Source organism: Cryptomeria japonica, chromosome 8 (assembly GCF_030272615.1).
Source record: "Cryptomeria japonica chromosome 8, Sugi_1.0, whole genome shotgun sequence".
Lineage (NCBI taxonomy): Eukaryota > Viridiplantae > Streptophyta > Pinopsida > Cupressales > Cupressaceae > Cryptomeria > Cryptomeria japonica.
The window spans coordinates 733,233,562-733,260,007 of record NC_081412.1 but is presented as its reverse complement, the minus strand read 5'-3'; the positions used below and the strand labels follow the sequence as shown (position 1 = coordinate 733,260,007).

The 26,446-nt window shown below is 37.6% G+C and overlaps 1 protein-coding gene across 2 annotated transcripts in view; it reads left to right on the top strand.

Moving 5' to 3' along the window:
- The first annotated feature begins 3,353 nt into the window (after positions 1-3,353).
- Positions 3,354-26,446, top strand: part of LOC131040825 (uncharacterized) — a 77,771-nt gene continuing 54,678 nt past the window's right edge. For both annotated transcript variants that reach the window (XM_057973791.2, XM_057973784.2), the window contains exon 1: positions 3,354-3,710. In XM_057973791.2, coding sequence (XP_057829774.1) covers positions 3,599-3,710 — 112 coding nt within the window. In that variant the 5' untranslated portion in view covers positions 3,354-3,598. The remainder of the gene's footprint in view (positions 3,711-26,446) is intronic.

The window sequence follows — 26,446 nt, the reverse complement described above, 5'->3', positions numbered from 1 at the left end:
TTAATTTAATTATTATAATTATAATTATATAATTTTTTAAAATTAAATTAAGATTATGCTCTTAAGAAAAATATATATTTTCACTATAAAATTTGTATTATATTATAATTATTATGTCAAAGCATTCCCTATATGAAGTGAATCACCTACTTATTGAAATCAATGGTATAAAATTGGGGAGAAGAATGAAGACTATAAAATTACTTGCTTTAAATTTTATTAATTTTAAAAAAGAGATCTTTTATATATATATATTGATATCATTTATTAGGAGTTAATTTTTCATTAAGTTTAAAATTTATTTTAATTATTTATGTCTTTTTATAACAATTAAAAATTATTATAATTTAATCTATAATTATTTGTCTTATTAAAATTTTAATAATGATAAAATAATTATATTTTGAATTAAAATCTTTCTTTTCTTACTATTTTCTTTTAATATTATCTTCTTTTATTAGACATTCTATTATTTATTCTAATTTTTTCACTTCTTCTTTTAAGGGTTGATTTTTTATTAATTTAAAATTATATTCTAATTATTTGTGTTTTTTAATGGAATTACAAATACTAATTAAAGATATTATAATTTATACATTTTCTCTTATTTAAATTTTATTTATTATAGAATAATTATATTTGAATTTTATTCAAATTTATATAATAAAATAAATTTCAACTTAACACCTAAATTAAATGTTTAGAGTGAGAGAGAAAGGAAGAGTAACTAACTTTTGATTACTCATTTCATGCCAATAATTTAAGGATATCATATGTCCTTGGGGGGGAGTTATGCTAATGGTAGCATGTAATTTGATTATTCTCTCTCTCTCTCTCTCTCTCTCTCTCTCTCTCTCTCTCTCTCTCTCTCTACTTCTATATCATCTCTCTCCCTCTCCCCCCCTCTCTATTTTTTTGTATATCTTTCTTCCTCTTTATATCTATCTCTATATATCTTTTACTCACACACATTTTGTCTTATTCCCTCCTTATCTTTATATCTATATCTCTCTCACTCACACAAACACACACTCTAACCTATTTCTCCCTCCCTATCTCTATTCTATCTCACTATCTCTAGATATACACTACTCTTTCTTCATCTCTCTCACTCTCTCCATATCCCTTTGCACCTCTCCATATATCACTTCCTATATCTTTATCTTTCTATCTCTCTATCTCCCCCTTTAATTCCCACCATCTTTCTATCTCTATTTCTTCCTCTCCCCCTTTTTCTCTCCTTCCATCTCTTCCTCTTACTCATCCCCTCTATATTTTACAAGTTATATTTTCTCTCTAGATCCTTTATATCCCTATATCTATCTCTTTATATCCTTATATATCGCTTCTCTCCCTCTTTCTATCTTATCTCTCCCTATCTTCCCATCACTCCCTCTTTTTATATTTCTCTACTTCTGCTCTCTAATGTATATACACACACTCCATGTTTCTCCCTCTCTCTTTCTCTATCTCTCTCTTCCCCCTTTTTATCTCTCTCCCTCTCTCTAAAGTCTAAACCTTTCTCTCTCCATTACTTGTCTTTATCAACTCTTTTCTCTCATTCTTGGCCCCCCTCTCTCTCATTTGATTCATATCTCTTGCATAAATATATCTTTTTCTATATTTCTCTCCATCTCTTTTCGGCTCATCCATCTATCTCTTTCTATACATATATCTCTATCTCTCTCTATCCCTTTCTATCTATCTATATTTTCCTCTATCTATATCAATTTCCCTCACTCTCTCTCTGGGCCATCCCTCTATTTATCTTACCCTCCTCTCCATTTCTCCTCATCTCTCCCTCCTTCATTCCCTCATTATCCCCCTATTTATCTCTTTAGATCTCCACCTCTCCCTTTTTCTTCCTATATATCTCTATATCTCTATCTTTCTCTTCCAATATATATCTATGTCATTTATTTCTCTCACCCTCTCTCCGGTTCTATTTGTCCATTTATTTATCCCTCTCTCCCTCTTCCTTTATCTCTCTCTATCTCTTCCTCTTTGTCTCCCCCTCTCTATCTCCTCTCTTTATCTCCCCCTCTCTCTTGCTTTATCTTTTTTTCCCTCCTCTTTTTCTCTATCTTCATCTCTACCTCTATATTCATCTCTCCCCCTAATCTCTAGACATGCCTCCTTCTATCCATCCATCTCTCTCATTCTCCCTCTTTTTGGACCTCTATATCCATATCTCTTTTCCTCTCTTTATATCTATCTCTCCCTATCGCTTCTTTCATCTCTCTCTCTCTCTCTCTCTCTCTCTCTCTCTCTCTCTCTCTCTCTCTCTACCACTATATCTCTCCCTCTCTCTATTTATCACTTCTTTTCTTTATCTTTATTTTTCTATATCTTCATCTCTCTCCAACTATTTATTTTTCTCTTCCATATCTATATATTCCTCTCCCCTCTCTCTCTGTCTCTCTCATATCTCTCTCCTTCTCTCCATCTTCCTCTCCCCATTCTCCATCTCTATCTTCGACTCCATCTATATTTTCATCTTCTTCTCTATCTCTATATCTATCTCTTTACCAATCTCTCTCTCACTCTTACCCCTCTATATATCCCTCTTTCTAGCTCTATCTCAACCTCACTCTTGCGCTCACCCTATTGCAAAGATAATATGAGCCTGTTGCTAATATAACTTGATTATCTTCTCAATTCAAAGGTTTCATTTCAGTTATGATTGAATCCTTGTAAGTGGATGCATAGTTGATTTTAAGCTATCACCTCTCAATTAAGTCCTTTGTTGTACAAACAACATCATGGCCACAAATTGACATCATGCACTACACAAATTTATCCAAAAAATAGATCAAATTTTCCCCAATTGACCTTCCACACCTCTTTGGCATACCAATTGCATACCAAAGTGCAATTGTTAGTTTATATTATTTTATTAAAATAAGAGTTGTAGTTAATATTACATATATATTTTTATTCTAATATAATTTTAAAATAACAATGATTCAAAAATACAATAACTACAAATTAGAACAAATATTTTTATTACAATACTATGATGACAAGTACTCGCCACTACGTGACACTTGTTAATGATGAGCGATTGAAAGTGTTACATAAAATTCATAAAATAAAAATACAATGATATGATAAAATAATAATATAGTCTTAATGATTTTTTAAATGAAATAATGAACAAATATTTTCATGTTCTTTACTTATATTCTGCTAAATATAGATATACTAATTAATAATAATTACTAATTAATAAAGATTTGAATGAATGCCTATCACAAAAATAAAAATAAAAATAAAAATAAAATATCATATTTTTATAATTTTATAAAAAAATTCCACGGTATGTTTAAAATCTCCCCCTTTCACGGTATGCTTATCGGCGTGTAAGATATCATCTTTGATCGAAGGGTTTATTTGCGTGTTGTACCATTGCAAAAATTGTTTAGATATAGTATTACAGCTCCTTTTGTGAAGGAATACCAGATCTTTCGACTCGACATACAAAATCGTAGTCTTTACCGACTGTGCCTCTGAGTTTTATCGATTACTGGTCAATTCGTTCTGGGGCGTATAGTGAAATTAGTCTGCAAAAGCAGGAACTTTCGTGGACCTGACGGAAATGACAGACAATTTGAGGAATCCGTGTCTTACAATGCATCAACCCTGGGCTTCGCTGTTGGTGCATGGGATCAAGCGGGTTGAAGGCCGCTCTTGGCCTGCGCCCCTCCGAGGTGAGCTTGTTTTAACCTTCTCCTCCCGCCTCTCTCTCCCTCTGTCTAAATTGGACTCAGTACGAACCCTATAGAATTTGAACCGTGGATAGCTGGTTGAAAGTGACTACTTCGTAAACATACTATTTGCCTCTTTTGAATTACAGATAAATTGCTACTTGGTTCTCTTTTTGTCGCTTTGTTTTCATTTCCAGAGAGTATCCTTCAAAATCTGATTTTTATTTAGTAATTTGACCCGCAAATTTGAATATTATCTAAAAACTGAACTCTAGAATTCCTTTTACTTATTTTTGGTAAAAGACCGACCCCTATAATTATATTTTATTAAATAATTGGCCCGCAATTTGTTTTCAAGCTAAAAACTTGATAATTCTCCTCTCATTGAATTGGATTTCAATAAATAAAAACAAGCTGCCCACAAATTGTAGCCAGGGAATATTTGATAGCCATTGTTGATTGCGTCCCCAGCTGTTCGTACTCAGCTCATATGAAAGAAAGTGGGCACCTACGTGAAGGGCAATAATTAGTTATTTGGAAAAAGCTAGATAGTAAATACAATTAGATATTTGGGTAAAGCTGATTGCAATCAAATATTCGAGTTAACTCTTCCTTTGGTTATAATTTTTTAAATTGTTGGAGGCTTTTATATCAAATCCACATTATTATTTAGCTATATGAGGGTTATCCATTCTGCCAAAGTTGCTCAGGGCATGGTCCTAGCCTCATCCCTTATAGTACTAGGGCCTTGCACTTGGCAAGATGTGATCCTTGGTGGGCTCATATAGAACTATTCAACTTCATTATTCAGTTGATTTATTGGGATTCAATTGTATAGGTTGAAGTCAATATCCATTGACCAATATTACATGAACAATGATTCACTTGAATCCATCTCTCATGACAATGAATGGTCCACTAGCTGATGGTCATTAGAGTGAATCGCTAGAACTTCGCATGGGGCCAACCATTCAAGTACTATTCTAGTTCAAGTGTGCTTAACCATGGAGCTTCTTTCACCATCGATCCCACTTAAATTGCTATAACATTATTGTGTTGATGAATATTGACTTCTAACTATTCAGTTGAATTGTGATAAATAATTACATAATTTGATAAACTGCAAAAGCTACACATATATGAAATTAGATGTACTCAAATTGTATGTTGCATCTTTTTCATTGTCATCTTCTTTTGGGATACTACTAGAGCTCATGATAAGATGCATATTTACTTGGCCACACGTTCACTCGTTCAGAGCCCAGACCTTGATTTCTACTTCATCATCTTTTCTAATTCAACTTAATTAAAGGTTCACATATAAGGTGAAAGCCTTGAAGTTTTTTTTTAAGATAAAATTTGGGATACTTAGATGGAAAATTTTGGGGGTTTGATTTTCTTTTGTAAAGGTGATGATCTGGTGAAAACTTGTGACTAATGATTGTTTGCAATTTTGAAAATACATGATGTGATACTTTGCTTTACAATTTTATAGACCCATTGTTGAAATACAACTTAATTTTGCAGTTTCAAACTTAATTTGATCGCAAGTAAGAAATCACTCTGCATATCATAGATGGTACTCTGAGCATTCAACATTGTGCTGGACTTGTTTTGTTCATTCAGTGCACGTGGAAAAGAAAAATCCTTTGTGAATGTATTTGGGCAAGTCCATTTTGCTAAGCTTATTAACACAACTTTATAGCCAAAAATTTGAAACTTGAGAGAAATATGAAACATGAAACATGAAGCTTAATGATGAACACAGCTGAGATGCTGAAGCAATGGAAAAGAAGAGATATTTCATGCTAATATAAGTAAAAACAAACATTCACGATACATAGAACTTTCATAATAATGTTGACATGATAGACATAAATCTAAAGAAAAATTTCAAATCATATAAACATGAATTTCATCTATTGATTTGAGAAACATAAGCACCTTAGGGTTGGTTTACACCTTGCCAAGGCATCCTTACACTTATTGCAGCTGAATTCATACCTTACACATCCTTCAACTGTCACATTGCATGACACTGCAACTTTGCAGCCTGGGAAACATTGCGTAAAGTACACCATTGTGTTGGGCTCATCAAACACTACCATATGATTTCTTGGTAATATCAAACTCTTTTTCTTAATGGGTGAAATTTGCAGCATGCATACCACTGTATAAAACTGTGTAACACAGTGGGATGTTAGCACCATGTGTACCACTGGACAAGCCCTTGGCAAGAGAGAGGTCAATGTGATCAAGGCCAAATAATACTTCACCTTGCAGGTCAGGACATTGATTCCAGCATTTCTACATGTTCTCAGTGCAATACAATCCTTCTGAAGATTCAATTCCACGGGAGTACCACAGTCTTGTACTTTTGAGCCCTTCAGTCTATTTATTGTATAACACCAATTCATGTAGAATAGAAGGACTTTGTTTGCCATCCCTTCTCTATAGAATGCTTGATGGCATTTTTACATTTATTCTTTCATTTCATCATATACTCAACATACTTCACAGTTTAACAAATCAGATTCATGTCTCCTAGTTTGTGGGTTGTCTATTATGCAACACATGGGCTTGGTATAAATCACCTATGGAGTATAAAGATACATCTTGAAATTTGTATAGTTGGAAATGCGAACTTTTGGCAAATTATTCATAGTGGGGTTGAATTCCCATTTTTGGTAACATGAACATATGCAAAGGATCAGTTACTGAGCTATTTAAGGCCTATTTGAGGAAGTCTTTTGGTGGGTGTGGAGATAAGTGAAGTAAGTAAAGTATGCAATTGATTAGGACATTATGTAGTTAAAAATTTAATTATGGTCCATTTGCAGGTGGGCGTATGGAAAGAAAGTATTAGTAAGTGAAACAACTCTAAAGGTCGCGATAAATAATGTAGTTGACAGCTGGAACAGCCTGTGAAGGACTAGTGATTTGAGATGTGGACCCCAAATCCTTAAGGCCTGATAACCTCCCAAGTGCTAGGAGTGTCAAACTTGGGAAGATTACCACAAACCTAGATTCAGGTTGGGCAGCTTAGGATCAATTGTTGAGGTGAGCAATACCTCCTTCACTTTTGGCTTTGCAAGACCAAGGGGGGTTTTCCTAAGGTGCTAACTTGTGATTCTATGATTGAACACTTGCCTTGCCACAAATTATACCCCTTGCACAAAGTATCTTGATATTGGTGTCATAATATACTCATGCGCTGGTTTGGATATACAAGGCTCTGCACCTTTGTGTAACAGATAATGCTTATCTTGTAGAGTGTGTAAGATATTGGTAACAACCCCCTATTATTGTTATGCACTCATACATGGAAGCACGACTAACTAAAACCACAACTAATAGAGAATGATTACTAATTTTTTTGTTTAATTGTGTTGGGTGATGAGGAGACAAATCTAGTATTAGACTGGTGTCTTTATCTAAATGGACAACAGAGTTGTTATGTTCATACATAAGGCGTAATAATTGAAATTGAGGTGATATCTTAACCAAGACACCACAAAAGTCCATGCTTTTCAAAATGTATATGCATTTTAATCTCTGCACATATATTCAGAAATACAATAAATGGTTGCAAAATGTTAAGTGTGTCTATTAGAATAATATCTTTCTCTTTGTGTTATTAATGGTCATTTAAGTTGTTTCTAATTTCGCCTCTAGTTAATGATTGTTTCTTTTAGAAACATTGTCTTTGTAACTCTATTTAAAGGAGCTTTGTCTCCTTGATTAATTGAAATAATTTTTCAATTAAAAATTCGTCATGAATTTTTAACAGTTTTTTTGAAAAATTTATTTGTTTATTCGAAATTGCTACTTTGGCAGTTCGTTTTGGTTGCAACTACTAGGGTTTTCTCGCTATTTTCTGCTCTCTCTCGCGACCCGTCTCTCTTGCATTTCGCGCAACCACGCGACGCGTTTTTTTCCGCCTGCAGATTTTTTTCTGCCATTTTTGGACGGAAATCTGCATTTTCGGCTAGGGTTTTGACCCTCTAGATTCAGTTGAATTTTTTTTTCTGAGCACAGATTCGTGGTGGGTTTTTCGAGATCTCAACTGGGTCATCGTCAAAATTTTCTAGGTGCCTCGATTTTTGAGCTAGCGGATCCAAATTCCGATAGCAGATTCCTTCTGGTTTTTTCGCAAGGATTTTTGGGTTGTCTTTGGATTTTTCTGGGTCAGCCGGAATTTTTTTTCTTGAAATTCATGCCAGCCATACTTCATTTTTTGAAGTCTGTACCTGCATCTGCCTTTGTTTTTGCAGTGGGATTCAAATTTTTTGAATTCTGTGCCAGTGCCTCTTCTCGGTTTTTTTGTTTTCCGTGCATTGGGAAACGTGCAAGATGGCGTCATTGACCAACTTGATGTTGGAAAGCAGTCAGGTTTTGTGCACTTAGCATCTTCTCAGTACCTCGTTTTTTGTGCCTCGAAAAGTGTGAAGATGGCTTATGGGCATCGATGTTTGTTTTGATTTTTAATATTTTTTTACCTAAAAAAATTCTGATGGGTTTTAATATTTTTTCCCTTGAAAAAATCTGTGGGTTTTAATAATTTTGTCCTAAAAAATTATCTGTGGGTTTTTAAATATTTTTTGTCCCTGTAAAAAAAAATCATGAGGGTTTATGATTTTTACCTCAAAAATTGTACTTTGCTGCAGTCTGTTTTTCGTCGCACCTGGAGTTGTTGTGCGAACATCTGCACTAGTCTCTTATTTGCAGTCTATTTTCGGGCATCTTGCTCATCTGCAATAGTTTGGAGGGTTTGCCGATTTTTTCCTCAAAATCGTGACAACTGTTCTTGGTGTGTCTCTGGTTACAGGGAGGGACAGTTCTCCAATATCAGGTTGGATGGTTGGTGTTGTTTTGGGTATCTCCAGAAGTTCTGCAGTTTCTGGGAGGGTTGGTGGCAAACTCATCTCAAGTGGCAGAGTTAGTTGCAGGCTCGTCTTCTGTTGCAGCGTGTTCTGAGAAGAAGGGGGCAACCTTCTCTGTTGTTTCTCTTGGTAGTTAGAACGATGACCATTAAGGGAGGGTATTAGAATAATATCTTTCTCTTTGTGTTATTAATGGTCATTTAAGTTGTTTCTAATTTCGCCTCTAGTTAACGATTGTTTCTTTTAGAAACATCGTCTTTGTAACTCTATTTAAAGGAGCTTTGTCTCCTTGATTAATTGAACAACATCGATTCTTTGAAATCCATATGCTTTTGCATTTGTATTAGTGTCTACCTAGTAATCCATGGGAACATGCATGCATTTTCTTTATTATGTTAAAAGGATACCTTACAAAAGCTTTACAAGGATTTTATAGTCATTAGTTGACCAACTAAATAACACACATCTAGAAATATATGCCATATATAGGAAAACACTCAGCTAAGGTTGTTTCTTCCTTAAATCATTTGACCTACAAGAATTATAAATGTTTACTACAAATTTGGGATGAATCCATGTCATCACAATATCAAAATACCTTGACCTAGAACTGGAAACTGAAACCCTAGGACTTCGTGTGAATGTCTCTATTTTGTTGGTTCGACAATGCTCCTCTTTTTTTCTTCTCCAAATGATTTTCCCATCATCTTCAAAATGAAATGGGAAGTCTATATCTTTTGCCATGCACCCAAATAGGGAAATGTGCAAACATATATGAGGCCTTGTAAATTGGTGTTTTTTTGCAACTATAAGTGACAATTGTGCTTCTCTATTAGGGTTTTCATCTTTTTGACATTTGAATTCGTCCTAAATTGGATGTTTCATGTGTAAGGACAAGGAAAACACCCATGAAATCCATTAAAAATATGACCTAAATATGACATTTTGACCTCAGGCTCTGCAAATAATAAATGTAGTAGCTAAGCGTCATCTTTCTCCTTTGGTTCCATGTCAAAATGTATTTAAAATGACTTTTGGTGTCCAATGGATTGAAATTTGGTAGTTGTAGGCGTTGACATGCATTAACGACATTGTACAGTGGAAGGTGAAATAAAACATGCCATTTGGAGTGCCCTTGATGCTGTGGGCAAAGAATTAGGCTATCGCTTACCTTCATGGCCATTAGACTTGGGAGAGAAGCATTAAAAATTTCAGCATCCTAACAAAACCTTTATTTCTCTTGCCTTAGTTGGGCAATTAGTTATCCTTTGAATTTCATGCCTAGGGCTAGGCAGGAGAGCACGTCGATCCTTGATATCTCAATGAAGCACTGATCTATTGGGCGTTGGGCCATCGAGCCATTGCTGAATTATCTGCCATGGAAAGGGTAATGAGAAACTCGAAAACTTCGATGTGGCAATGGTGTTAGCAAAGGATGACATTATTATGGAGGATTGCTTGGGATGGATGATACCACCGAAGGGAGATAACATTAGTGGATGATAGGCAAAGCTTCAAACTTTTAGGAATAGATGGAAAGGTATGTGTTGATGTGTATTTTGTACACGACCAAACATAGAATAAAATACCCAGAGGTATCTTATCCTATCTTGAGTAAAGTCTCCGAATGCTGAAGATATCGCAAAAAAAGGATCAATCGGAAGGACTTCAAGGTTCTGCTTTGTAGGATCTCTACTCGCGGATAAGCACCAGTGGTTGTTGTGTTTGTTGTTTCTTCAAGGGGCCTTACGTACTTTCAAAGAAAGCTTGCCCGTGCTACTATCTTTCCAAATGAGGAAACAGGATTTTCCTAATACTAACAGATTTTCAAAAAAAAGATCAAAAGATAAAGGTTTCGAGGAAGAGATACTTAAACTAATCCTAAGAATGACTAAATAAAGACTGGTCTTGATAAGATTCTACCAATTTTAGTATCGCCAAAGGATTACAACTTCACTGGAATTGGTGCGATCTTCTAAGGGGATTCAACGATTTTCAAATCACCAAGGAGATAGATACTATCAGGGAGATACATATCAATACTTCTAATGATGATTGAACTCTTAACCAATCTTAATGTTTCCAGTTGACCACACAAAGCATTCTTACAATCAGTAAGAAGCTAGTGGTTTGGAATGTGAGTCTTATCGAAGATCAAGCACAACATTCGTCCTTCAAACTTAAAATTTAAATGCAATTTCTACTAAGAGTGATTCAAGAAGATAAACAACCATGAAAGTAGCCACAAGGATTGCAACAAAACACCATAACTTCAATATTCCATTGATCTCATAGCCAAATAAACAACAATTGTTCAACTTTCTCTCTTCACTAGTCAATTTTGCTACTAACAAAATTAAACTTATTTCTCTCCAACTTTCTAACTTTTCTAACCTTTCTCTCTAACCCTTCTAACCCCTTAAAATGAAATGAGTGAGGGCTTATATAGCATCCTCAAATACAATGAACGGCCCGGATCAAAAGAAGATTGATGGCTGAGATTTTGACACCTAAACCCTAATTAGGGTTTGTTACAAAAAAGTCCCCATTTAGATAAACATTATTAATCCATAGCCAATAAAAATTGGCACAAATAGCAAGGAGACATAGACCAATAGGAATTAAGCTGCCACATCATCTTATAACAACTTTTCATCTAGAACTTTGTTCCCTTTCCTATGCTCTTTTCTAGCATATTCAATGAATTTGGACACAATTCCCTCAATCTCAGCAATGGGAATCTCAGGAAGATTCTTCATTCGTTCTTCCAAGTGAAGGACTTGATCAAAAGCAATGAGAAGAGTCGTTTCCCACCCCGGCTCAAGTTCTTTGGTCTTCTCAATCAGGAACATAGTAGCATACATTTGATCTTGTTGCCTTTCTGTGACAACGTTCTCTTCCTTGCAAAAGATGACCTTGATTTTGTCTTCCAACTCCTGGATGTCCACATCCGTCTCGATCTCAATCCGCCTATCAAGGATGGTACACAACACCTCAAACACCTTGTCTTGAACTGGATGGATGGTGCCTTCAACTCGGCTGCATCTGGTGTTGACGTCTTCAAAAAGAACTTCCTTCATCTGGAGCAGAGCTGACCACTGCAGGAGGCTATGGGTTCCTCCATCCATTATATTTTCTTGTGCTAGAATCCGTCTTGGTGTTTCTCGTATCACTTGTAAGACTGGGATGATAACATCTCTAGTGTGAGTGAATGCAACTATAGTTATCATTAGATTATGGATAATCTCAAGGACCTGGATAGCTCGATGAACTATCTTCATCATTCTTGTTGCAAATTCAATGGCTACCTTGTAAGATTCATCAATCCAAGAACTCATGAGTTGAACTAGGCTCTTTACCCTTTCTGCCTCACTTATTGATTCAAGAGGAAGTGCATGCAAAGGAGATATTGCTGGATCTTGTCGTCTCAAAGGTTGGTTAAGATGGCTAAAATAATTCCTCCAAGCACTAACCTCTTTTTCGAGCTTCTTATTCCTTTCCACTTCCTCTTTGAGTTTGTCTTTGAGTGCTTTCAGTGAATTAGTTGCTTCTTCCATAGCCTGTTCGGTGGTAAGTGGACCAAGATCAAATGTTTCTAGATCATATTCTTCCGCTAGAATCTCATCCTCATACTTGTCCACCACTGGTGTAGCTATCTGCAGTTTTCTGGATCCTGTCTCATCTCCAATTACCTTTGACATCTTTGTGGCCTTCTTCTTTTCTATTACTTCATGAGAATTTCCTATAAGGCTTTCCAAGTCAAATACACGTTCTTCCTCTTCAACCACAACTACCCTTGTCAACCTCTCTTTTAGCCAATCCGGAATGGCAGATCTCGTTTCCCTCACTTGTATTTCTTTAGGTAGAGGTCTATCTTCCCGGAAAGGAGATGTTGCTTCATCATCATTCTTTTCTTCTTGTTGCTCATTAGCACCAACTTGGGGAGATTGACTTGATGAATGCTGAGGCGTCTGTCCTTTTCCTTGTTTATCATTTTGTACCATGGATTCCATAGACTCATCAATTTCATACACTATTTGCCTCTGATCTTCTCCTTGACTTGCTTCCTTTTCATGCCTAGAAGATGTGCTTGGTGGGCGATCGGGATTCATTTTCTGCTTCTTTTTGGAAGGCTCTCTCTTCTCAGGTCTTTCTTTCCTCTTTGAACCTTTGGAATGAGAAGTATTCTCACTCACACTTGCCTCTCCTTCTTTTGGTCTTGCTTCCAAGGTGAATGTCATAGATACATTCTGCTCCTTCAACTTTTGATGCTGTATGTCCACCCATCTGCGAGTGCAAGATAAAATGGGAGCCATCAAAGCTCTTAGGTCTTGTTGATGTGTTTTTTATGCACATGCGAACACAGAATAAAATACCTAAAGGTACCTTATCCTTTCTTGAATAAAGTCTCCGAATGCTGAAGATGTTGCGAAAAGGATCAATCGGGATGACTTCAAGGTTCTTTGTATGTAGGATCTCTACGTGTGGATAAGCTCTCTGTGGTATGATGTGATTTTGCTGGAATCACAAGGGGACTTACACTTGACGACCTAAATGTTTGATTTGCTTTGAATATTGCTGGAACACAGGATTTCACTGGCTTAGATTTGAAAAAAAAAGAAAAAGAGGACGAGGGCGAGGAAAGGATCTAATTCTGATACTAAGGAATGTAGGAGCAATAAAAGATCTTTGATGAAATTCTAACTAAGTCTTGTTTTGACATCGCAGGACCATCTCCACAAGGTTAGTGCGATCTTCGAAGGAAAGCTTTATGATGTTCAGATCATCGCTACAGGCATAGACACCATCAAGCTGATGCATATCAGTGAAGAAGCGACAATTGAAGTTGAGATTAAGCTGAATGATTCCAGTTGACTACACAGGGCGAGTCTGCAATCAACAAACTGCTAGTAGTATGGAAATACAAATTTCACCATCAATCAAACACATTTCTTCCACTCATCTAATAACATGAAATCAAATTTGAGAAGTATAAAGACCATGCAAATTGTTGAATCGACCCATAGATTTCACCATTTCTTCAATGAGGTTTTACAAGTCTTTTACAACATCTTGGCAACAATCTTTGCCTTCTCTCTCTATTCTACTCTAAGTGCTATTCTATCAACTGACTATCCACTATTTCTAACTATTGACTAACTACTTTCTATTCTTCCACTATTCACTAACTACTTACTAGTAGCCTTTACAAATGAAGAGCCGGGGTTTATATAGTGCCCTTGGTACAATTCAATGGCTAAGATCAATTTGAGATCAATGGCCAAGATTCTACAATGAAAACCCTAATTAGGGTTTGTTACAACAAACTCAATTCTGACCAATGAAATAATTGTATTAATTGGACACATGTCTTCTCTGGAATATTCGACCAATGGATAGCTGGGGTAGGTACATCGAAGTTTGTGCCACCTTTAATGAGTCAGGTACATTGAATCTGGACATGCTGAGGTGGACCAATCCGACTGGAGGAGTGATGACTAGGATGCCACCTTGTCTGATACTTGCAACTTGGTAGATATCCAATTCGATGATGCTGAGAAGCTAGCTTTAATTAATTCATTTGAAACTATCTGCTTCTTCAACGAACCCTTGCTTTGACTTCTTTGTCTTTGATGTGCAGGATGATGATGTACCTCGCCTTGGAATGCTGGATTGAAAGAGGTTATTCCTGATGATGCTTGACCGAAGAAGGCCGTCCTTGTCGACGCTAGACGGGAGGAGGTCGTCCTTGTCCTGACTTGATCTTCTTTGATGAGGGTCCGCCAAGTAGTTGATCTTCCGACTCTGGGGTCGCCATTTGATGCCTACACAAAAGATTAAAGTTAGTCTTTGAGCATCAAACCTTAAAGCATAGAATTTAGGACCTTCCAGGAGAATAATTTAAGATATTAATTTGGAAATGACGCGATAAATCCAGAATTCTAATTTTTCAAATTAATGGCAATGAAATCAAAATAAATCTTGAATAAGAACTTCAAAAAAATAAAAATGATTCTTCATACCTCCTCCTTGAATGCCTAACTATGAACCTTGAAAAAATGGAAGAAGGAAGCTCAAAATTTGCTGGAAAAAGATTGAATTTCTGGCCTTCTTTTGGATGAAATATGCCTCAATTAGCCTTTTCGCCTTCCACTAGCCTCCAACCACTCAACAATTTCTGGAAATTAGCCTCCAATCTTAGCAAGAAATTCGCTCCAATCTCAGCTAGGATTCACTCTTCAAATTGCTCCTCAATTTCGCATAAGGAGGAGTGAAAGAATGATTTGCATTTGCTACAACACCCCTCTCTTATATAGGGCGCTCACCCTAATTAACCATGAGGCCGACCTAGGTTTTTAGTAATAAAATAAGATAAAATCTCATCTAAAAGGAGGCCGACTTGCTTGTAAAAGCAAATAAATGTTCTTGAGTGCTCACCTTTTTTTTTTAAATTTTAAAAATTAATTTTAGTGCCTCCAAGGTAAAATTTTTTATTATTTCAAGGCCTAAAAATTAATTTATTAAATTGCCAATGCCTCAATTAATGCGCATTTAATTCAACCTCCCAAATGTCTTGAATTTGGCAAATTTGGCGAAATTTGGGAATATCAAGGTTTGTTTGAGGCTTAATGAAGTTTCTTCAAGATTTCGCCCTGACCCTCTGGAAGGGTCAAGAGCAATTTTCAATTTTAGGCCAAAATTTCACCTTAGTTTGATCATTAAACTCCTTCAAGGCGATCTCCACGGTTCATTCACCTCCATCACTCGGCTAGCTCATCAAAAATTTGAAGGAAACATTGCATTTTTGGGAATTTCGCTCTGGACCCTTTGGAAGGGTCAAGAGCGAAATTCTCTCCTGAGCTCAAAATTCTCATCTTCAAAGTTCACACCCCCTTCAAGGCATCCCAAATAGGCTTTTTCACTGTAGTCCAGGCTTAGTCTCATTCAAAACTTGGAGAAAAAATGTGGATTTAGGATTTTTCGCCCTGGACCCTTTGGAAGGGTCAGGAGCGATTTTCCTTGGTTGGGCTTACTCCTTCATCAACTTTTCTTGAATCCACCCCTCAAGGCTAGGCAAAGGTCTTCTTCTTTCACTCCATCCAAGCTTGGTTCGTTCCTGCAAGGCAAAATAGGGGATTTTGAGATTTTCGCCCTGGACCCTCTGGAAGGGTCAGGAGCGATTTTTAGGTTTTAGGCCAATTTTCCAATCCTTTCATCTTCAAATCACTTCCATGGCATAAAACATCTTGCCTTACTCCCCTTCAAGTCATAAAAATCAAAATCTCATCTTGAAATGCAAGGAAAATAGGAGGATTTGGAAATTTCGCCCTGGACCCTCTGGAAGGGTCAGGAGCGAATTTTCCTCTAGGCATCAAAACTTGCATCTTTAGCAATCCAACCCAACTTCAAGGCAATCCAAATGTCATTTTAAACTCATGCCTAGGCTTAGCTTTGCTCAAACTTTGGAGGAAAAGATAAGTTTTAGAATTTTCGCCCTGGACCCTCTGGAAGGGTCAGGAGTGATTTTCCTTTTCTAGGCTAGGTTGCTTCTTCTTGACCATCCAAATTATCTTCAAAAGGCAAAACATACTTCCTCACACCCATTCAAGCCATAAAAACTAAAAGTTGTCTTGACCTTGCGAGGAAAATAGGAGGATTTGGAAATTTCGCCCTGGACCCTTTGAAAGGGTCAGGAGCGAATTTCTCTCTTTGGCACAATTCCTTCACTTTTTGATGATTTCTTGCAACCTCAATTCACTCCCAGGGGCAATTCCTTCTATTTTTCACCTTATCCCATACTTGCCTTAGCAAAACTTGATAGCAAAGAGTGATTTTGAGAAAATTCGCTCTGGACCCTTTGGGAGGGTTAGGAGCGAATTTCATGATATGGGCTTGATTCTTCCTTTCATGATGCCTTAAACACTTCAATTCAACCAAACCAAGCAAGAAATACCTCCTATAAAGTTTTTCGCCCTGGACCCTCTGGAAGGGTCAGGAGCGAAAATTAGGTTTTAAGCAAAATCCTTCATTCTTCAAAGTTGAAACTTCCCCAGGAGGCAAAAGGGAGTTGTTCTTGTTTCACTCATGCCTAAAACTTGACCTTTTTCATTGCAACATGGGAGCTATTGAGAATTTCGCTCTGGACCTTCTGGAAGGGTCAGGAGCGAAATTGCCTTCCTTGTCTAGAATTCATCATTTCGCATGCTTCCAAATCTTTGAATGATGTTCAATCTTCATTCCAAGAGACCCTGCACATAAAAATTTAGCCAAAATTAGTGACAAATAAGCTCAAATAAGATTTTCGCTCTGTACCCTCTGGAAGGGTCAGGAGCGAAATCTTCATTCCAGGCTAAATTGCTCAGTTTTTTAAGTCTCAAACCATTTCACAAGGCAAGGTTAGATGATTTTCCAAGTTAGGAACAAGGTTTCAAGCTCAAACAAGGTGGCAAATGAAGTTTATGATGAATTTTGCTCTGGACCCTCTGGAAGGGTTAGGAGCGAAATCCCTAATCTTGGCCAAAATCCTGACTTCATTTTCACATTTTTCCATCCAAACAAGTGTTTTGCCCTCAAAGATGCCTGGGAACGAGTTGGTTCTAAGTTTGGGTCAAACTAGAATGCCTTATGGAGATTTTCGCTTTGGACCCTTTGGAAGAGTCAGGAGCGAAATTCGCTTTGGACCCTCTGGAAGGGTCAAGAGCGAAATTTGACTTTTTGAACTCTCGGTCAAGATCATTTTATGGAATATAACATTTAAGTATAAGAAAGAAGAAAGATCTTCTTTCTTATACTTTAAGTTATATTCCATATATACTTTTAGGATGTTTGAGAGTGGTTTCAGACCTCCAGGAGCTATATTGCAAAATCTAGCTTTTGGAGGATCCTTCAGTTTTCCAGACTTAGTCAAATTTCAGGATTAGGACATTTCAGACTTCATCACTCATCAACTTGACCTCACCCAAGCAGAACCTGCTATCCAGGTGATCCCCTTGGCGACACTCGAAAGTTAAAGGCTAACAGACAAAACCATAAAAGACTTGAAAAACAAACCCTAGAAAACAAAAAGCAGGGGTCCCCATTTGCAATGGGGCGATGTGTGAAATGGTCACAACAGGTCTAAAACCTCGGGCTCATTCCAATCTACTTTCACTTCTTTATCTTCCTTCTCATAGGATGATTGGAGGTATCTACCACTGTCCTGGGCTTGATCGGCTACTCTATAAATTTTGCATTTCCTGATGAGATCCAAGGGTAATCTGGAATGCATCTTTCTTTTGACCTCTACATCATCCTGGACATTCATCCAAAAGTCTTCCACTTGAAACTCATGTTTGTACTTCTTCTCGACTGTCTCTTCTATATAACCATGAGGATCAAAATTCTCCCTCGAGGCAAAGGATGTGAATGAATATAGAGATAATTCTTTCTCTGCATCTTCCGCGGCCTGAGTATTAGGACACACTTCAACTGAGTTCCCTAGTATGATGGGTATGGGAATCCCATTTCCATGCTTGTGTCTTGATGCCTTCGCATAAGCTGCCAACTGCCTAGTCACCTCAAGTAGTATTATCACGTCTGTAGGATATCTCAGCAACATGTAGGGAGGTGAAGGACACCCATGAACTCTGATGTATGTGAATTTTGGAAACTGAATGAACCATGCACCATGCTTCTTCACGAGCTCCTGTGCGTCCAGAGACAGTCGATTGTGAATCCCACCTTGCAATATCCTGGTAATATACATCGTGAAGGTGTCATTGACTAGCTTGTAGTCACTTCCTAGCGGATGATGCAGTTGAACATAAGAATCACAAACTCTTATTTCTCTGGGTCCTCTTCCAACAACTCCTCTGTGAGGTAGTCCTGCATAGTCAAAACCTTTGATCAAGGCATATATAACATATGAACTCATGTGAAATGACTTGGTAGGCCTTAGTCTTCTCAACTGCACGTCCAGGTTGTTGCTAATGTTTCTAGCCCAATTGAGCATTCCCTTTCCTTGGATGATTAGTTGTATGAAGAAGAACATCCATTTGTCGAAGAAGAAAGCTTGAGAGGCACCTGTGATCCGATTGAGCATGGTTATCAAGTCCTTGAATTCTTCTTGGAAGTTGATTCTATGTGGTGTATTGGGAATCTTGTTCAAGCGAGGTCTGCTCTTGAGTAGCCAATTCTTGTTAATGAAGTTCAGGCAGGAGTCAGGATCATCCTCATAGATAGACCTAGCTCCTTCTAGACTTTTGTAGATCATGTCTCTATGTTCCGGGAGATGAAAAGCTTCACTGATAGCTTCCTCTGAAAGGTAGGCTAAGATAGTTCCATCCTCGGCTACGATCGTCTGTGAATGTGAATCATAATGCCGAGCACACTCGATCATCAACTCATGGCACTTGACTGCGGGAGGGAAACCTGCAGCCTTGATGATGCCACTCTCAATTATCTTCTTTGCAATAGGTGACGACTTGCCAATGTAGGGCGCTTCTCAAAACTTCTTCACATTGAAGTTTCCTAGATTGGTGTCTCCGATATTGCTCCACTTGGACACGATCCTGGTCTCCAATTCGTCATTCCTCTGATCCTCCTTGATGAGAGCCTGTCGAGTAGTGGATCCTCCGGCCTTGGGGGTCGTCATTTGATACCTCTTCCTTGAATTTTAGCTATCAACCTTGAAAAATGAATGAAGGGAGATGAGAATTTGCTGGACAAGGACGTTTGATCTGAATTTCAGGTCCTCCTTCGGATGAATTAAGCTTCAATCAGCCTTCAAAAGAATTTCGCCTTCAACTAGCTTCTCAAAATCTGGAAATTCGCCTTCAAACACCTTCCAAAATCTGGAAATTATCCTCCAACTTGCTCAATTTTGCACCTCCAAATCTGCTCTTCAAGTTCGCACAAGAGATAATGAAAGAATGATTTGAATTTGTCAAAAATATACCTCCCTTATATAGGGCGCTCACCTTGATTTCTCTTAAGGCCAACTTGGCAAATAGGAAACAAAATAAAATAAAACTCCTCTTAAAGGATGTCCGACTTGCTTGTAAAAGCACAATAATGATTTTTGAGTGCTCAAGCATAATTTTTTATTTTTTAATTTAATTCCAAAGCTTAAAGGTGGATTTTTCATGTATTTCAAGGCTTAGAAATTAATTAATTAAATTATAAATGCCCCTAATTTATGTGAACTTGTTTTAGTCTTCCAAATGTCTTGTAATAGGCAATTTTAGTGAAAGGCTATAGGCTAGCTTAGGAAATGTTAAGGCTTGATCAAGACTTGATGAATTTTTTATTCTCCTTAGGCATTAAAAATGTTCAAAGTGATGGAGGCTTAAATTATTTCAAGGCTTAATTGAATTTTTCATCTAGGCTTTTTTACTTCATGAATCAAAATCTTCACAACCTAGATTTACAATCTCCCATGCTCTTGCCCTCACAATTTTGCAACTTGCCTTCAACTTAGCTTAAACAAGGTGAATAATAGGTGTTTTCAAGGATTTCGCCCTAGACCCTTTGGAAGGGTTAGGAGCGATTTCCTTGACGAGGCCTTGAATACCATATTTTCTTCACTTCAAAATCCTCCGGAAGGCGAGCTTACGCTTGTTTTGGCCTAACAAAGTCTTGGATTTCAATTTTTTAGCTCTTCACATGAGTAAATTGGGTGAAAATAGGCATTTCGCTCTAGAGACCCTTTGGAAGGGTAAGGAGAGATTTTCTCTTTTTAGGTCAAAATTCACCTTTGCTTGATCATTGACCTTCTCCAAGGCAATCTCCAGGGTCTATTCATCTCAACCATTGACTTGGCTCAACAATATTTTGAAGGGAACACTGCATTTTTGGGAATTTCGCTTTGGACCCTTTGGAAGGGTCAAGAGCGAAATTCACCCTTTAGGCCAATTTTCCAATCTCTTTCATTTCAATTCATCAAAATTCCTTCAGTTTGAATCCACTTCTCAACTTGCTAGCATTGGTTTGATCCTCACAAGGCGAAAAAAGGTCAATTTTGCTCAACAACCTAGCCAGGGACAAGACCTATCCAGAATTTCGCTCTGGACCCTTTGGAAGGGTCAGGAGCGAAATTCTCACTTGAGCTCAAAATTCACATTTTTTGAAGGTCATAATTTCTTCAAGGCATTCTAAATAGTCTCTTTCACCTTTGTTTAGGCCTGGTTTAACTCAAATCTTGAAGGAAAAGGTGACTTTAGGGTTTTTCGCTCTGGACCCTTTGGAAGGGTCAGGAGCGAATTTCTTTGTTTGTAGCTCATTTTTCATCATTCCAACTTCAATCCACCTCACAAGGCTAGGAAATAGTTCTCTTCTTTCACCCAATCCAAGTTTGATTTGATTTTGTAAAGCAAAATAGGAGTTTTTAGGATTTTCGCCCTGGACCCTTTGGAAGGGTTAGGAGCGATTTTCCTCCTCTGGCCTAAAATCATCACTTTTGGAGACAACCATCAACTCAAGGGCAATCTCAAGGGCATCTTTTACCTTGGTCTAGGCATAGCTTAGCATAAATTTGAAAGGAATAAGTAGATTTTAGGATCAAAGGGTCCAGAGCGAAAATCTTGTTTTAGGGCTATTTTGCCATCCTTTCAACTTCAAATCACCTCCAAGACTTAGAACACCTTGCCTTACTCCTCCTTAGGTCATAAAAACCAAAATCTTGACTTGATTTGCAAGGAAAAAGGGTGATCATAAGAATTTCGCTCTAGACCCTTTGGAAGGGTCAGGAGGGAAATTTTCATTAGGCTTCAAAATTTGCATTCTTGGCAACCAAAATCCACTCTAAGGCAATCCAAATGCCTTCTCGCACCCTTGTCCAAGCTTGGCTTTGCTCAAATTTTGGGAAAAAAGATGGTTTTAAGGATTTTCGCTTTGGACCCTTTGGAAGGGTCAGGAGCGAAAATCACTTCTAGGCTCAATTCCTTCATCTTTCATGGTTTCTAGCAACTCAAAGTCACTCTTAAGGGCAACTTCCTCTTGATTTTACCTTATCCCACACTTGACCTAGCAAAAACTTGATAGCAAAAAGAGGTTTTGAGAAAATTCGCTCTGGACCCTTTGGAAGGGTCAGGAGCGAAATTTTCATTCTTGACCAAAAATCATCATTTTTTCAACTTGAAACTTCTTTGCAAGGTAGGATTTCATCCTTCATTGTTGTAGGAACAAGGTTTCATGTCCAAGAAAGGTCAAAAGGTAGGTTAATAAGGAATTTCACTTTGGACCCTTTGGAAGGGTCAGGAGCGAAATTTCCTTTCCTGGCTAAAATCCTTCATTTTCACAACTTCCAAATACTCTCAAAGGCTAGATCATGTTCATTCTTCATCTCATCATGCCTTGGACATCAAGTTTTGGCCAAATAAGGCAAGAAATGTCTCTTAGAGAGATTTTCACTCTGGACCCTTTGGAAGGGTCAGGAGTGAAAATCTTTACTTGGGCTAGATTCTTCATTTCTCCCTTTCAAAACGACCTCAAGAGGCAAAGACAAGTTATTTCACTTCCATCCACGTCATAACAAATCAAAAACTTGACCTTCTTCATTGCAAAAATAAGAGCTTTTGGAATTTTGCTCTGGACCCTTTGGAAGGGTTAGGAGCGAAATTTCCTTTTTGGTCCAAAACCCCTCATTTCTCAACGCTTTCAAACATATCAAAGGCAACAAGAATGTCCAACCTTCCTTCCAAGATACCCTGCAAATAAAAAATTAGCCAAACTTAGGAGGAAATGAGCTTTAAGAAGATTTTCGCTCTGGACACTTTGGTAGGGTCAGGAGCGAAAATTATGGTTTGAGCTTGATTCTTGACCTCTTGAACTCCAAATCTCTTTGAGAGGCAAACATAGACCCTTCTTCACGCATCCCCATCAAGATCCTGCCTTTAGCCAAGGAAAAATAAGAGCTTTCAAAAATTTCGCTCTGGACCCTTTGGAAGGGTCAGGAGCGAAAATCTCATTCCAGGCTAGATTGCTCACTTTTCAAACTTCAAACCACTTAAAGAGGCAAGATTGAATCATTTTCCAACTTAGGAACAAGGTTTCTAGTCTATTCAAGGCAACAAATAAGGTTTATGATGAATTTCGCTCTGGACCCTTTGGAAGGGTCAGGAGCGAAATTCTCCTTTAGGCCAAAATCTTGTTCTTCAAAAATCCACCAACTCCATCTCAAGACAAGATCAAACCAATTCATCCTCAAACATGCCTTAGAAAGCAAAACTTAGCCAAAACTGAGAAGAAAATGAGAGCAACAAGGATTTTCGCTCTGGACCCTTTGGAAGGGTCAGGAGCGAAAATCATATTCCTGGCTAGTTTCTTACCTTGGTTCACTTCATTTTCCCCCAAATTTGATCAAATCAACTCCCTCGCTTCACAATCAAGACAAATCTCCATCCAATTTGGTCTAGGTAAGGTCCAACTGGTTTTTTAGGGCCAAATCTCCATCGCTTCACAAAACGCACGTCAACAAGTAGAGTCATTGTTAAACTAGCTAGCTAATCACGTTTTTAGTGAGTGACTTATTCACACTTAAACTTAAGTTTATTTAGGCTATTTTATACTTTTGTCTCACTTCATATGGTTGAGACATGTATAATCATCACTTGAGACACCTATTGCATGTTAGAATTCGTGAAATGTGAATCCCACAAGCCCAGTTGTCTTCTGCAAGAATACCTGTCACACATAAAGAGAGAATTGAACAACAAAGAATAATTGAAGACAATTAACAATAATTGAATGTATTGCTTTGAAATTGCTTATTGCTTATATTATTTTTTGCTATTCAATTCTCTCTTTATGTGTGACAGGTATTCTTGTAGAAGACAACTGGGCTTGTGGGATTCGCATTTCACGAATTCTAACATGGTATCAAAGCTCCAGATCTGAAGATTCCTATTCGCTTTTTTGGAGATTATTTGCATTTACACAACAAATTGTTCACCTTGGGTTAATTTGGAGCTCACCATCAGTTCCAAAAGGCTGTAGAGTTTTGCCGTCACACCAAAAGCACGTACTAGTGGTGGAGAGGGATCTCATCGTTGATATAGTCGCTACGCCAACACCCCCCACCCATTTGCTAGTTTGGTCAGAAATTTGGCTTTGCAAGAAAATCTTGGCCTATTTGACCGCTTTGGAGGATTTCCTCATTGTGTTTGGCAGGCTATTGTAGCTGTGTTCAATATATTGGCTGAGTAAAGAAAGCAAGAGAGACTTGGGGATAAACATTGGTGGCCTTTGGGTTCTATCAATAGAGAAGACATGTCATTATCAACGCCCTACAAACGTTTTCTTGATAAGTCAATCCTATCCAAATGTTTGTTGAACGTTTATTTCAACAATAATGACTTGCCTCCTATTATGTTGTGGTCTCCACATAGAGAGGCGATCCAATATCAAAGAAGAATAATCACCCTCAACAAGTGCATCAAACAAATTTTCTTATCTTTCAAAGTTTTGTTTTAGGCTTTTAGGTGTTTGCACTTTACATTTGTGACCTACTGGCATCGACTTGCCATTTTTTGTTCACAATTTCAGATTCCTCTCAGCCATTGTGATATTGTTCATCACTAGGTGAGAAATTTACAACAGATAGGTTGCTGTTAGTTTGAATCTTTCTTGAGTTGTTAGTGACCTTGACAACATCTCAGGTTCATCAAATTTGACGTTTAAGATCTGCTTGTGGATTGCATGCCCATATTAAGTTGCACCTTAAAATAAGGGAGGATCCATTATTAGCTTGGTCAATAGTAATCTCACATCCACACGTGACTCGCCTGATACTCTCCTAATGGCTCCCATGCCCTCCATTTAGAATCTCCACCTTTGGCGCCCTTTCAAGCAGCTCCATCCTCCAACGGCCTCCTACTCCCACATTGGGTGCCATATCACCAACATCAAGTAAGAGTTTTTTATTTAATTTTCCATTTAGCATGAACATAGGTGTTAGAATTTCTTGTAAAATTTGTTTTTAGTATAGCATTTAGAGTGAAAGTTATTACAAACTAGTCTTTTCATATTAACTGTTAACATTTTTTACTTGCTAAACAATTATTGCCCAATCAAAGGGCTTATAAAGGGGGGTAGTTTTCATTTTGTATTATGGTTGTTGAGAAGCTCATTTTGTTCCATTTCCAACAAGTGGTTGGAAGGATAGGTTCGCCTTCGTCTTAGTGCAAATGAATCAATATAGGTCATTTTTACGTGAAATTTATTGTGTAATAACTTTTGATTGGTAAGTCGAAATTGAGCACCGTTTTTTGTAAAAGTTAATGTTTTCACATTTCCCAAGCATTGGACCTTGTTGCATTGTAAAACACACTAAGTTATAAAGTGCCAAAATGGGGGAGGGCGGGGGCTCTCTAATCATGGGGGACAATTTGAGTGTTTTTTGCTTTTGAGTTGCTGATTTTGCAGTCATGTTGAAAATGAGATGCAGTCATCGTTGTAATGTCCCTTTTGGGGATATTACTATATTTTTCCCTAAAAACACAATTTCAATTAGAATAAGAAATAAAGAACATTTAAGAATACAAATTTACTGATTGAAATGAGATCTATAAGAGAAAATCTAGTCTAGGTCTTGCACACAATAGTAGTCACTGGAAATTGACATTATATCATAAACCATAATATCATATATCATACTAATCATTAGTAAACACCATGGTACCCATAAACATCATTCATATTGAAACCCATACAGGTCATTACCTTTTTTAAAGTAAATTCCTGTAATAGTCTCATTAGGAATTTGAAACGTTTACAAATTGCAATGTCAAGGTTGGCCACCCTTGTACTGCAAGACCATGGAATGTGGGCCACCCTTCCATCCTCCTTGATCAAGCCTAGGAGCACTAATCAATCTTCTAGCCCATGAGGCTTAATTCCCTATGGGTAGCATGCTTGATAAGATTATGAAGAATACCTCCCTCCACCAAGCCTAGGAGCACACGTACACCTCCCAGCCCATGAGGCTTAACTCCCTTTGGGTGCGTACTTGATGGCAGGTATGTTGGATCTTCACCTCTCGTGAATTTGAAAGGTTGATCGACCTTCATGTTTTGCAATCCGTTTCTCTAAATTCAGAAGGGACTATCATATGAATCCTACATTCGACGATGTTTCGGGGATGAGGACAACAAGGGATGCGAATCTGGGACGTCTCCTAGAGGGCCAATTTTAGGGGACGACAAGGGGTGACGATATATATATATGTGTGTGTGTGGACATATTTTAGGGGACGATTGGGGACGGCGATGTACAAATTTTAAAATACACACACACACACACACACACACACACACACATATATATATATATATATAGATAGATAGATAGATAGATAGATGAATTTTTCAAAATATATTACTATATTATAGAGAGAGGAAAAGAGAGATATGTCAATAACTGATAACAACAATATCAATATCTCTTTTCCAACAAGCAATCTCTCACAACAAGGAGCAAAAAATAAGAAAATGAAAGAGGAAATCTGAAAAATAGTTGCTGGGTTAGTGTTTTGTTTTGGTTTTAACTCTTTATGTCATTTTAGGGTCCATTTGTGGTTTAGAAGTCCTTGTGGGCCCTCCACGGACCAATAGGAGTAAAGAAAATTAAAAAAAACTCTATTTTTTTTTAAAGCCTGGAATTGTTTCCAGCCACGGGGGACAAGTAGCCGTTCCCAGACGTTTCTTGGCATTTCTTGGTGTTTTTGGCGTAGCAGGGATGTCAAGGGACGTCCCGCTGTCCTTGAAACGGGTGGGGGACGAGGACGCCGAGTTTCGGAGTAGGGGATAGGAACATTGGGTTTTAGGGCAGGGGACACTTCCCTATGTGTTGTGACGTTTTCACACATCGCCCCATTGCAAA